Below are 13,795 nucleotides of genomic sequence, written 5' to 3'. Positions count from 1 at the left end.
CGAGTCCTAATCCCCAGTACCTGTGAACATGACCTTAAGTGAAAATAGGGTCTTCGCAGATATAATCAAGTTAAGGTGAAATCTTACTGAATGAGGGTGAACTGGTGTCTGTAAGAGAAGGGCAGGGAGCCTGGGACACAGGGACACAGGGAAGAAGGCCATGTGAAGACGGCAGACACTGGAGGATGCTGCCACGGCTAAGGGACACCTGGGACCTGGGAGCTGCAAGACGCAAGGAGGGATTTTCTCCCAGAGCCTTCAGGGGGTGCACGGCCTGCTGGCACCCTGATTTCAGACTTCCAGCCTCCAGGACTGTTGTTTTAAGCCACGTGGTTTGTTATGGCAGTCCTGGGAAACTACCACAGCCCCTCTTTCAGTTATCTGATTACGTACTTAGTTACATTTGGCTTTCTTCCCAGAAGGGTTTAAGACAGCTTCACCAAGTCACCAGGTCTGTTTCATTCTGCTTATATGGGACAGAGGAAACTCAGGATCTGTGCATTTTTGCCCCAGGTATAGGCCCGATTTACCGATAGACATTTGTCTTAAGTGTTTGCCAAGTCTGAGAACAGATGAATTTGGAATCAAAGCGTGACAGCCTTGAAGTGATGCCAATAAGAAAAAAAAAGGCTCATAAATGAGAGTTTAGCAAGAAAGAACAGGGATTAAGAGAGCAGCTCTCCGGCTGGTCCTGAGACCTGGGCCTCAGCGCCAGTTTGTCATGAATGAGCCTCCTGACACTTGGGCAAGTCCCTTTGCCGCCCAGAGACTCAATTTCCTTTTCTATAAATAAGGGGAATGGATCAGACAACCTCTGGGATCTCTTCCATCCTGGATATGGGAATCTGAGGGGAACGTCAGTGCCTTGCTGGAAAAAAAGCTGAAATGGGTGTTGCACTTCGGGCCCAGGTGGAGGCAGGGGTCTGGTCGGGGAGCAGGCACTGGAAGAGGACTGTCATCATCACAATGTGCAAAAGTGATCCTGTGTGGAAACCACAGCTCGGCCTTCCTCACCTACACAGTCTGTTCCAGTCTCATCACCTCTGGAGGGAGGCCAGACGGGTCATTTTCACAGTTATCAGCCTACAGTTGTTTTTCCAAGCAAAAGCTGGAAGGGTCCAAAGGCACCTGCTCAGACCTGCCGTGTGTCACCTCGATTGCCCCGAGCACCTTCTCGAAGGCCTGTTTGGAGACCCCTGGGCTGGTGTGTTGGGCTGGCTTGTGTTGGTTTTCCTGAGGAAATACATCACCCCGAAATCCCACTCGGCACCACTCAACACCCCCTCCTCCCATTTGAAAGGAACACACACCATCTTAGAAAGTGTCAGGCAAAAGCAAGATTTTTTTGGTTTTAATCTTTACTTTCAATCCCAAACAATCTCTTCCTCTTTTGTTATAGAGCAAACACGGAACAGAGAGGGGGAAAAAAAACAACTGACATTTGCAAACAGTGTGCCTTCAACAGGCATCTCAACAATCCCATCACCAAAACCCATGTGCAAGGCATAGCCACCAGGCAGACATGTGCCTGTAAACAGAACTAAACCCTATAACAACCACCGTGATGAAAAAAGTCAGGCTGTGTGCTGGTTTTACCTTCTGACACTTCCCAATAGCCTGCCTTCCGCTCTGGCCCTCGGGGAAGGGAGAGGCAGCCAGCAGCTCCGCAGCTCAGGAGACAGCAAGCTGGGCGTGGTGGGAAGGCCCGAGGCGCCAAGGCCCCCTGTTCCCAGGCTCGGAGGGCAGGGCCAGCCTGGCACGGCTCTGGCCCCACAGCCAGGTGGCACGGCCAGGGGCCTCTTCCTGCGCAGGCAGGGGGCTCCTCGCCCGGGGTCCCGTGAAGGTCTTCTCTGTGCTTTCCTACCTCGGGAGCTATGATCAAGGCTAGCAATCGTCCAGGCGTGTCAGTCTTCGACTTTTTCGTGAGTACCTGTCCACCCCTCGGAGGAGGAGCCGTCAATCCACGGTGCCGTTGTAGGATCTGTTGAACTTGTTGAAGGTGAAATCCACGGTGTGTGTGGAGATGGGCTTTCTATACAGAGGGTTTGAAGCCTACAGAACACGGAAGGGAAGAGGATGTGTTAGCGCAGTCATTTAAACAGACAGACCCGGGGTCTGGAGGCCCCACCTAAGTCAGGCACGGAGACCCGCTGGGAGTCGCCAGCCTCGTGCTCCCGACGGGCTCGGCCTCCAGCTCGCTCTGCATCCCTGGGGAGACCCCTCCCCTCCCTGAGCTTTAAGCCTTCCCCTCTGGAACGCGCGGTGGGCTCAGAGGGTCTCTAAAGTCCCTTCCAATGCTATCAGAAACTAACTCCGAGTACTCAGTGGGTGCTTACTATGTGCTCAGTTCTTCAGGAGCCTGCCGCACACCAGGCGAGACAAGACTCCCCCTCCCCGGCTGAGGCTGCGCCTCCTGCCTCGGCGCCATGGGCTCCTGACCTGGCCTGGTGCAGGCTCTGTGCGGGCACCTTGCGCCCCAGGGGCCGGGTCATCATTCTTGCTGGACGGAACTGAGCCCAGCCCTTGGGGTTCTGTTTCTTTATTTTTAATGTCAAAGATGTGTCGCGGTCCTTCATGCCTTGCTCCAACTCAGCAGTACCTCTAGCCTTGAAGTTTCTTCTCCTCCCACCTTCCCACTGGCCCCGCGGCATGGCTACGTGGCTTACCATTTCGTAGCGTGCCCTGGATCGCTCACTCTGAAACTTTGCAAACTCTCTCCGGTCATGGATGGTGACGAGGAGCTTCCAGATGGCCAGGAGCGCAATCCCAATCAGGAGGATGCTGCCCACCACGGCCAGGAGGATGGTCGTGACGTTGGGGGAGGAGCCGCACTCTGGAGGAGACCAGGGGACAGTGAGCAGAGCCCCCCCGCACGCTGCAGCCCTCACCCCTGCACCTCGGGCATATCTGAGATCAAAGGGATGCCTCCCTTCCAAAGGTCTTCCCTGCTCTCTCTTTAGATCCTTGCTGTTGTCTCTGGGAGTCTTGGGTAGACAGGAAGCTTTCCCCAATGGACAGAGAGTGAGTGATTAAAGAGGCATGGTGACTGTCCGAGGTCACACAGCAAGTCTATGGCGAAGTCTAGATGAGACTGTCAGGGGCAACCGCACTTTCCCCCACGCTGTGTATATACCGCTGAACTTCCCTCAGCGTGCCGTGTCCAAGCCCCAGGCTGGCCCATCCCAGCGTGGGATGCTGGACAATATCGCAACTTTCATGTAAATAGTTTCAAGAGCAGACTGTGAAGGCAAGAGGTTTCACGAAGCCACTTCCACCCAGGGCTGGGCCAGGGGCCAGCCAACATTTGTAAGCCCTTAGTGCAGAGCCCCACGGAGCAAATGTGCTTATTTTCAAAGAACCGCAAAGGCAACCCTTGGAAACAAAGCCTCCTTCATACAGACAGCCTTCTGGGCTGGTACCGCACTTCCCTTCTGCCTCTGGCCCTGGGACGGCGCATCATGTGGTCCAGCCCAATTTGGAAAACCAGTTTTCAGTGTTGTGAGTTCAAGAGAGCACTATATGTCTGCTTAGCCCATTTCCCTCCAGAGAAGAGTAAAAGGGGCAATACCAGAAATCCCAATTCCTGCAAGGGGGCACAAAGCACGAGGCAGAATGGTCTGCGTCTGGATTAAAGCGTGCCCCCCTCAGTGGCCCAGGGAACTGAGGGCGGCAGCTGCGGGAGTGCCCGGCCCAGTGCCCTGCCCTTGGAACCCAGCCTGGGAAGCGGCAGCAGCCCGGCCAGGCTCTCTGCACTCGGATGTTCCCTGGCTCGAGCAATGCCCCACCCAGCCCCGCTGTGCAGACGGCCGGCACCCTCCCTGCACAGCACAGCAGCTCCTCACTCCTTAGCCACGCAGCTTCCTGTGTGGGTTGGGAGTGTTGTGGTTATCTCCACCCCATGCTCCATCTCCTCCAAAAGGTGAGAAACTCCCAAGGGCAGGGCCCATCCTCCTGCGGTTCCCATTTCTCCAATCACTCCCACCCCTGCCTCAACTGTAGAGCTCTGCCCTGGCAGTGGACCCCTAGGGGCACCGTTCTTTTGAACTCTGGGAGAGAATAGGGGCAGCCTTAGTTCCTGATCTTTTGAAGGAGTTATAGCCCTCCTCACTCCATAGTTTGGAAGGGGCAGTGAGGCAAGAAGGGGTGCTATCCCCAGAGCATCACAAGCAGAAGTCCTGAGAAGCCACAGGAAGCAGCCAGAAGCTGGAAGGCTGGAAACCATCAGAACCCTGAAGAGAAAGAAGTCACTGCCACGTGCGTGGCCATGTGAAAGAAAAGCCAGGGACCAAGATTCCCCGGCAGCAGCCCGGGATCCTGGAATGCCACAGACTTCAGGGAGAAAACATAGCCTTGTTGATGCTTCTCCCAGCCTCAAAACCATAAGCCTATAAATACATTCCCATTGTTTAAGGAAGAAAAAAAAAAATCAGAGCCTCACGGTTCAGTGGGGCATAGCCACTGTGGGGGCAGCCAGGGCCGGGCTCTCACCCACCTGGCTCCCTGAGCACCGTCATGTTGGACTTGCCACTGGGGAGCTCGGCGTAGGTGAACATCATGACGCAATCCATGGCAGTTTTGTAGAAACACAGCACAGCCTCCTGGTCATCACTCGCTGGAAGAAACCATGCAGAAACTTCCTGTCTCCCGAGCAATCCAGAGTTGCCGACGGACGTGGGGGAGAGAGTGCCTCTGAGGAGGGATAGCATGGTGGGGGGAGAGCAGGGTCGGGACGGGGAGGCCGAGCCTTTAAAGGTGCTTTTAGGTTTCTCACATGCAGAACGCAGGCCCAGGCACTGAGTTTTAGATTGCTCTGGGGAACGCTGATTCCTTCAGATGTGGGGGACATGTGGAGTGCATTAGGGGATCTTCAAAGCACTGCAATGGTCCCTGGGCTGGATGAAATAAAAGCAGCCCTTCACGCTCGGGGCGCAGAGAAGGGGGGAGAGGGATGAAATTAAAGGGCCAAGGAAACTAAAGGGACAGTGAAAAGAAGGAGCCACCCCGACCCCCTGGAGGCCTGAGGGTTCACATTTGGGAAACAGTCGTGCTTCCGTGTGTCCACGCAGGCTGAGAGCTGGCCGCTGAGGCCAAGAGTCAGCCACTGCTTCCTGGGCTGTGAAACCAGAAAGAACCACAGGGGCTTTGGAAAAGACACGGGCACCCCAGCAGTGCCTGCGGCATGAGGAGGGGTGCGCCAGCAGGAGGTCAGACTGTTTCCTGCTGCGGCGGCGCCAGTGCACAGCCCTGGCCTCCAGCGTCCAGGTAGACGCCCCCTTCCTCCAGCTGCCCTGGCTCCTGCCCCGCCCCACACTGCTGCCACCCGGAGGGCGGGTATCACAACCGTTTGCATTCCAAGGCTTCCCTGGGAAAAGGGCCAGACGGGTTATTTTCAGAAGAACAAGGAAGGGGGGGAAAGTGTGAAGGAAGAGGGAGGTGAATGGTAGGAAATGAGGCAGCAAAGGCAAATGGATCCTGAATAACAACTCGAGGTTAGTATTGTGACATGAAATGCTTTCCAGCTCCTGCCTTTTCAACCTTGTTGCTCTACGCAATTGCAGTCTGGAACCAGACAAATTAGTGTGGTTTTCAAACAGGATGGACTGGACTTATTCAGCTTTATGAACAAAGATAACTTTTAAATGTTTTTCTCTCAGCTCTCTAGTCATCCTCTTGCTCTGGGTGAGCGGGAGTGTGTGTGTACATGAAAAAATTGCCTAAGAGAAGGAAGGAAAAGAATAAATTGTGAATTAGAACATAAATGATCTCTGTGATGCAACTGATTTATCTCAGAGGGCTGGATTTAGAAGCAGCTGTGCAGCAATAGCTATAACTACTACCAATCAAGTGAATCACTGAGGGGGCCACAGCAAAGCCCCCTAAAAGAAAGCATCTTTTTTCCCTTTCTGACCGTGTGTACCTGGTGAAGGGCAACTTCTCCAGGTGTGCACACAACAATGTGATGTGAGCCTGGCCCTAAGTAGCAAGACAGAAGCAGGGGCAGGAAAACGTGCGTGTGAGAGACTGGATTGTGGTATAGGCCCAATGTCTCCCCAGGGGCTAGTACAGCACTTGGCACGTAGTAGATACTCAATAAACACATGTTGGCTGAATAAATGACTCAACCTACTTAGAGGCCATGATTTGGCCAGAGCAGTGGGTCAAACCCAGGGAGGCAGACGGATAGGAAGTCTAACACGTTAGGGAACAAGGAGGTCGCATACCCTGGAACAGCTGGGATTTATGCGCCAGCACAGGTATCCCAAGCCTTCGCATACCCTGAGTCACTCTGGTTCACTGTGCTAAGGAATCCTTGGCTGAGCTTCCTAATGCAAGACTAAAACTACTCCCCTCTGTACCATGCGGCTCGGAAGGTAGTCCCCTGGGAGGGAAAATCTCTAGATGTCTGCCAGGATTCCACAGTGGGCAGCTGTTCAGGGCCCACTGGCACACTCACCAATGGTGTCCACCCACGTGACCACCTCGTCCTTGCAATAGTTCTGGCACGTCTGGTTGACAGCTGGTTTCCCTGAGTGAAGCAGCAAGCACTCAACGCACTCTCTATGGAAGACAGGAAATAAATGTGAATATTTACACATAGAACTGAGCTCCCAACAGTGTAGATTCCAGCCCTGGGGGTGGGCCTGAGCCCCTGCTGGGCCCCTGAAGTCCTTAATTTCTCCCCACCTTCTGATGTTTGGCTTCAGGGAATGTTTCTGCTCTGTCGTCTTGTTGCTGTTACGCAAGAAAGCCAGAGGATTCTGAGAAGAACACGGGAATTCAGAGGCATGTTTGGTCTACGGATCGGTTTTCTTGTAGACCTTTCACATTCTGACACCAGAAGCCAAATCCATCTGCGCTCTGGTGCGTCACATGCCTGACGGAGGAGTCCACTCCAAGCAAGAAGTTTCTGGGGGATACTGTATTCCAGGCCGCCGCGGGGCCCCCACGCTCCCACAGCCAGTGCTTGGAAGCCCTACACTGCCCGATTCCCAGGAATCCCACCCTAGTCATCACCCAGGGCAGGATTCTCAACACTCCCGCACATCAGAATCTCCAGGGGCCTTTAAAGAGAAAATACCAGTGCTGGGCCCGAGCGCACCGTGGACTTCCCCGCTGCGGGCCAGGGCCTGAGCCCCTGGGGAGGCTGGTGCACAGGGATGGCCGAGAGTCACTGCCCTTAGTCCAGGTCTCCTTCCCAGACAGAGCCCACTGCCCCGGGCCGCTCCCCAGAGGGCCCTGCTCTCCACTTACCTGTTAGTGGGTCTACACTAGGCTTTGGTGGAGGCTACTTGCCAGGGAACCTATTTTAACAGGACCTTCTGGAGAAAAAGGAGTAGGAGCCAAAAAGAGACACTGGGAGACTCCTCCCCCCACGCCTCAGGCCAACAGCTGAAGCAGACAAGGGTGCCCACTTAAAATGCCCAGTCAATGGTTACTGATTATACTTCACACAGCCAAAACCCAGTTTCGGACACTCTATCCACCTTCATTTACGTCTAGCAGAAGAAGCCTCCTGAGGACACTGGGCCAGCGGAGCTAGGCTTTGACTATGGGCCTGTCGAGCTCACTGTGGAAGGGGAAGGAGGGTCCCCGAGTCCTCTGGTGGACTGTGCGACAGGGCCAGGCCTACATAGGGGGTGAGAACGGAATTCTAGGGAGGAACGGGCTGGGGCACGACAACCAAGCTGACGTTTACCTTTTGGGGCCTTGATGATGCAGTGGTGCTCACAGGTCTGTAAGGGGGGTGAGAGCCCCAAAACAGGGGCTTCCTCAGGAAACTGGGTTAGGACTCAAGAGCCTGGTGTGCTGGGGAGGGCCACTGCCCCCCTGCACCTGAACCCTGGCACCAGAGGACGGGCGGCCCTCACAGAGCCTCCATCACCCACGGAGACACCTGCCCTGCTCACGCCCCAGGCCTGTAGGCCCTAAAGGGACTGTGTGTCTGGAAAACTCTCTGGCAAAAATATAGAGGCGATGCGTGGTCTTTACTATTATCTTTTTTTAAATTTACTTGGGATTAAGAGGCCAATTGCTAAAAGGGTTCCATATGGAAAACTGTGGAATGGAACCTCAGAGCTGGAAGGAAGCACAGAGATCATTTTGTTAAATCCCCCTTATTGTACTGATAAGAAAAATGAGGCCCAAGAGATGTCAGTGGGACCAGTGCCCAAGTGCTCTGCCTCTCAGACAAGCCCTTCCCAAGTCCCTACATACTTTCTAAACATTAAGAAGGACTGGGCAAGCGAGCAGATCAATCATGAAGGGAAAACAAGATTTTAAGAGGGTTCTAATGTGTTGAAGAATTCGACCCTCCCAAAATTGGCCACAAAACCCCAGTCTCCTGGGACTGACTTCATGGAAACATTCTGGAGTTAGAAGCAGAAGCAGAAGTTGGTAATGCTCCTATTCTCCCTGACTAGCGAGAGCCCCGAGAACGGACCGCTGAGGCCTGGCTGGGGGCCAGGGAGGGTGGCTCCAGCTTTGGGCTGGTGGTTCCAGCTCTAGGCTAGCACCCCCAGCCATTCATTCTCCCGGCAGCCTCTCCTCCAGACTCCTGGATCAACACATTGCAAAGAGGGCTGGCTGCTTCCGGTCCCAGCTAGGACTTGCCCTGCCGCATCCACAGCTGTGTCATTAAACCACAGCTCTGGGCCGCTTCCAGGAAGCTTTCCTAATGATCCATATGGACATAGCAGCCTAATTTGTATGCCCCATGTTGAAACTCATAATATATATTGTAGACCTGTATTAAAAGAAGTCTGGCTTTTAAAAAAAACACCACCAAGTTGCTGGGAGAGATTTTTCTGAGAGCCCGTTAATTGAACTCAGCTGGGGCTGAGTGTGAACTCACCCAAGGTGGAGGGTGTGTTTAGTTGGTTCTAGAGAGTGGAGATTGGCTGCTCTGAAACACCAGGAGAAAAAAGTACAAAGGGTATTCAAGACCTGGTGGTGCACAGCAGAGCAGCAGGTAGACCAGCCCTACATAAGCCGTCATCAAAGGGACTTTATTTAAAAATGACATAAAAAACCAAAAAACTGCAGCTAGGCTATGAAAGAGACAGAGTCAAGTATAGCCAAGAGACAGAGAACTCAAGAAATTGAGGTTCCCTTATGGCATTTCTTAGCTCTCCTTGCTCCTTTGGTATTGCTTAACGGATAAAAAAGTAAATTAACAAGTCCTTGTCTTCTAGAAAGTAAATGCTTTAAACCTCGGGGCCGATCCTGAGCTGCCTTGCTTCTCCATGGGAGGGGAAGACAGGCTGCCTCTATTTTGATCCATTCCCTGTGTGTTTGTCCCAACTTCCTCCCCCCACCCCCAGCCCAATATGTCCCAAGGACGGGGAACATATACTCAAAAGTGCTCTGTGGGTGGGAGTCGGATGGGGGAGGTACCCCCCTTGGGCTCCAGCTGTAAACACTGCTGTGATTCCAGGGCTCCGGCTGAGCAGAGCGACGCGGCTCCAGTGCCCGGATCCTCACCTCCTCCTCCTCGACGTGTCTGCTTGCATTTCTGTTGTCTCTTCACTCTTAGCAGGTGTGAAAGCAGATCTGTTTTTCTTCCCCCTTCTCCCCCAATTAAACAAAATAAAACCTGACCCTGTCTATCGTGTCTCTTGAACAGCAGCCAGTTTTCAATTACCCACTCCTGGATTATTTGTGGCAAAACAGTTCACCCGGGAGTTGGTTTTTTGCTGCACCCAGAACATTTCTGTGCACAGCCTGACCAGCAGCCACAGCAGGCTCAGAGAGCATGAACTCATTTCATTATCAGCCTGAGCCAGACATTTGGAAGGGAAAGCTGCCAAAAGAAAATCGCAGTTGCATTCCCTTGCCAAAGAGAAACGACCTTTGTATTCTTATTATCTGTTTCTGATGATCTGTGTCCCTGCTTTCCTCCCTCCCGGCCCCTTAGCAAGGGGAACCGTGCCACTGCTGTTTGTCCAGCCAGTTTCAAAGGCCGTCCAGCCCTGGTTTCTTAAATTCCCTTGCACTCGCCCTGTTGCAGCGTGTGAAGGGCGGCGGGGTTGGGAGGGGGCAACGTGGGCTGCCTGACAGTGACAATTCCTGCAGCAGCAGCAGTGCAAGTCAGAGCTACATTATCTGCATAAATGGAGCAGAAAATTCAAAATCCACTGCAGTTTGTTTCTGGCATGCCTTATCTAGGTCAGGTGTCTTTTCCTTCTGATTATGTTTTGTTTAGAACAGCATTTCCTAAATGTGAATGGGGAGATCAAATTCATTTGAAAAAAAGATGTCTACTCTACCTCCTTTTGGAAATTCACCATAGCACACTAAAGGCTTTGAGAAATGCTGTTTTGGTATCCAAACCAGTTTAATTTCATTTAACTCAGTATCCAGGTAATTTCTAAACTTGTCGAGGGATAGAATAGTGGTGTTTTTTATTTTTTTACTAAAAAAAAACATATACAAAACAACATTTCAAAGACACTATTTGGGAAAATGCTGGCTTAGTTAACTTTTTTTTTTAAATATTTATTTTTTATTTATTCCCCCTGCCCCCCGCTGTTGTCTGTTCTCTGTGTCCACTCGCTGTGTGTTTTTCTGTGACCGCTTCTATCCTTAGCAGCACCGGGAATCTGTGTTTCTTTTTGTTGCATCATCTTGTTGTGTAAGCTCTCCGTGTGTGCGGCACCATTCCTGGGCAGGCTGCACTTTGTTTTGCACTGGGTTTTGCAGTGGGCGGCTCTCCTTACAGGGCGCACTCCTTGCACATGGGGCTCCCCTACGCAGGGGACACCCCTGCATGGCAGGGCACTCCTTGTGTGCATCAGCACTGCGCACGGGCCAGCTCCACACAGGTCAAGGAGGCCTGGGGTTTGAACCGTGGACCTCCTGTGTGGTAGACGGACGCCCTAACCACTGGGCCAAGTCGGCTTCCCTGGCTTAGTTAATATTAATAAGACTTTGGCTTCCCTCAAGGCCTGGAAGACTGGTGGAGTTGGGGAGTTGAGCAGCTGGCCCTGGTCTGGGTGGGAAGCTGGAGCTAGAGGGGCTGTGGACGGGGTGTAGGCACTTTTAGGTGGGCATGGTGGGGTGGCTCTTACCTCTTGGAACTGCAAGCATCAGGGCAGGTGGGGCACTTCTCGCATGTCTCGCCAAAGGCTCCTGGCTCCGTGCACTGGCACTGCCCACAGACGCAGTGCCCGCGGTCACTGCAGACCTGGCCATCCTTGGCCCGGCATGTGCTGATGTCTGTCGAGCAGTTACAGTTGTCCCCAATGTAACCTGCATGGCACTTGCACTCTCCACAGTGACACTCGCCATGGCCTGAAAGGACACACGTGGCACATCAGGGTCCCCCTGGCGTTGTGCATGAACACAGAACTGCTGAGGGCCACCACGTACCAGGCACTAGAGATGCCAGAGAAGGAGATGCTGACTCTGTGCCCAGGAACTTTTTGGGGAGACACAGGGAAAGGCTTGTGCTGATATGGAGTGACAGCAGGGTGCTGGCATCTTGGGGACCTGGCTGGGTCTGGGGTGGCACTCAAAGTAAGTGTGGAACTCAGTCAAGTCCCATCCCAGGACCAGAACCAAGCAGAGCTTCTTTCTGCCTCAGTTGTGTGAAAAATGGCTCCCAGATATGTCCCCTCCCTGATCCCCAGAACCTAGGAATGTTACATCCATGGCAAAAGGGACTCTGCAGATGCGATTACGTTAAAGATTTTGGGAGAGGGAGATTATCCTGAATTATCTGGATGGGCCTAAATGCAACCACAGGGTCCTTACAAGAGGGAGACAGAGGAAAATCTGACTAGAGAAGAAGATGGCAATGTGATGACAGAAGAAAGGTGTTATGCTGCTGGCTCCGAAGATGAAGGAAGGAGCCACTGTCAAGGAATGCAAGGAATGTAGCTCTAGAAGCTGGAAAAGGCATAGAAATGGATTCTTCTTTAGAGCCACTAGAGAGAGCTCAATCCTGCCAATATGATGACCTCAGACCAATGCAACTGATTTTGGATTTCTGATGTCCAGAGAATAAATCTGCATGGTTTCAAGTCACTAAATTTGTGGTAATCTGTTACAGCAACAAGAGGAAACTAACACAGTCTCTCTCAGTCCTTCTCAGATGCTGAATTCTTCCTCTAGCCTCGGGACCCATAACCCAGAAAGGAATTATTCAGGAGCACATGCCGAGAGCAGCAGCAGCAGCCAAGACTTATGTAGCCCTTCCTGTATGTGTGCCAGGCACTGCTGTAAGTGCTTTATACATATGAACTCAAGTCATTCTTAGAACAACCCTCTGAGGCAGGTATTATCATCCTCATTTACAAGTGCTGCTGCTTAGTTTCAGAAAGGCAGAGCGGCTTCTTGATGGGCAGATGGCTCGTGGCAGTGGGGCCAGGGCTCAGCCCAGGGAGTCTGGCTCCAAGTCTACAGTCTGAACTCCAGGACCCGCTGCCTCTTAGGAGGAGAACGAGCACGGCCTGAGCCAGATGGGCACCTGCTGGGCCAGCCCTACTCGCCCCTGAGGAGGGGCCCCCGCCACAGCCTGCCCAGGCATGGGGCTGGCCGTCACCTGGAGGTTCTGAGAGGCCAGGGCCATCACCTGAGCAGAGGAGCACATGTGGGCGTGGGTGTCTGTGTGCGTGCGTGTGTGTGCAAAAGCACGGGAACGGCACCCTCTTCCGATGGGTTCAACAGCCTGACGGGATTCTTGATTTTCTAAGTTATCAGAGGCAGGAAGCAGTGTGAAAAATGACACTTAATTTGTAAAAAATTTACTTTCAGTATTTTTGCAGTATGTTTTCCTTCTAGATACCATTTTGCTAAGGCTGAAGTAATAAAAGCATGAGTTTGTTCTCACTACACACCACCTATACTAGCGAGAGACCAGGGACTGGGTAGGAGCTGGGGGTGGGAGGGGGAGTCATCCAGGGAGGAGAGGGGTCCTAACATTTTACCTCCACAGCTGAATCAGTTATCCTGGTGGGTGGATCCCAGCAGCTTCGCTGGGACTACCAATGAATGTGCTAGAATGATCAGACTCTAACTCCAGAGAGCCTCTTTCCCCTCCACGTTCTTCCCCCCGCCTGCCCTGCTCGAGCTGCCTGAGCCCGCAGGTGGCAGGGAGACCATCTGGAAGGCCAGGCCTCCCGAGCCTCCGGGCCCGCAGCCTCATGGCTCCCCCAGGGGCTCAGCGCCATGGGGCAAACACTGCGCTAGGCAGAGCGGGCATGCCCTCGAGCAGGCGGGCTGCGGCCTGTGGCCAGCCTCTGGGGGAGGAGAGGAGAGCCAGACCAGGCCGGGAGGAGGCTGTGGAATGCAGTTCTAACTGCTTAGAAGCTGGCGTGCTGTGAGAGGCACAGGAGAGGGCAGAAGCCGCTGCTGCTCAGGGGTGCTCAATCCGGAGGCAGGAGAGGGCTGGGAGGCCACACACCCCGCCCTGCCTTCAGCAGGTCCAGGCGCAGCACAGTTTCAAGCCCTGGCAGGACACTGTCCCCGGCAGGAAAGCTTCCCGAATGAAACGGCTCCAGTCCCCACAACACCCCCACCCTTGGGCCTCAGGGGCCACAGCGCTCAAGAGCCTGTTTTAAATTAAAATTGTTCACTGTCAGGCGTAATTACCTGTCCCAGCATTTTATTATGAAAATTTCCAAGCCTGCAGCAGGGTTAAAAGAATTGTATAGTGCAAGTCCATATCCCCACCACCCAGACTGTGCCATGAATATGTCACATCTGGCTTTATCACGTACTGATCCATCTGTCTATCCAGCCAGCCATGTATCTTTTAAATGCATTTCAGAGTGAGTTGAGGACATCAGTGCACTTC

At 53.1% G+C, this 13,795-nt stretch overlaps 1 protein-coding gene across 1 annotated transcript in view; it reads right to left on the bottom strand.

Annotated features, from left to right (window-relative positions):
- Nucleotides 1-1,324: 1,324 nt before the first annotated feature.
- The window catches only part of ITGB5 (integrin subunit beta 5), a 125,251-nt gene continuing 112,780 nt past the window's right edge, over nt 1,325-13,795 (bottom strand). Inside the window, exons 11-15 of the mRNA XM_004465814.5 lie at nt 11,067-11,289; nt 6,455-6,558; nt 4,493-4,612; nt 2,667-2,833; nt 1,325-2,052 (exon numbers count right to left, since the gene is read on the bottom strand). Coding sequence (XP_004465871.2) covers nt 1,957-2,052; nt 2,667-2,833; nt 4,493-4,612; nt 6,455-6,558; nt 11,067-11,289 — 710 coding nt within the window. The 3' untranslated portion in view covers nt 1,325-1,956. The remainder of the gene's footprint in view (nt 2,053-2,666; nt 2,834-4,492; nt 4,613-6,454; nt 6,559-11,066; nt 11,290-13,795) is intronic.

Source organism: Dasypus novemcinctus, chromosome 4 (genome assembly GCF_030445035.2).
Source record: "Dasypus novemcinctus isolate mDasNov1 chromosome 4, mDasNov1.1.hap2, whole genome shotgun sequence".
NCBI classification, from domain to species: domain Eukaryota; kingdom Metazoa; phylum Chordata; class Mammalia; order Cingulata; family Dasypodidae; genus Dasypus; species Dasypus novemcinctus.
Note: the sequence above shows the minus strand (reverse complement) of the source record. Positions and strands in the feature narration are given on the sequence as shown.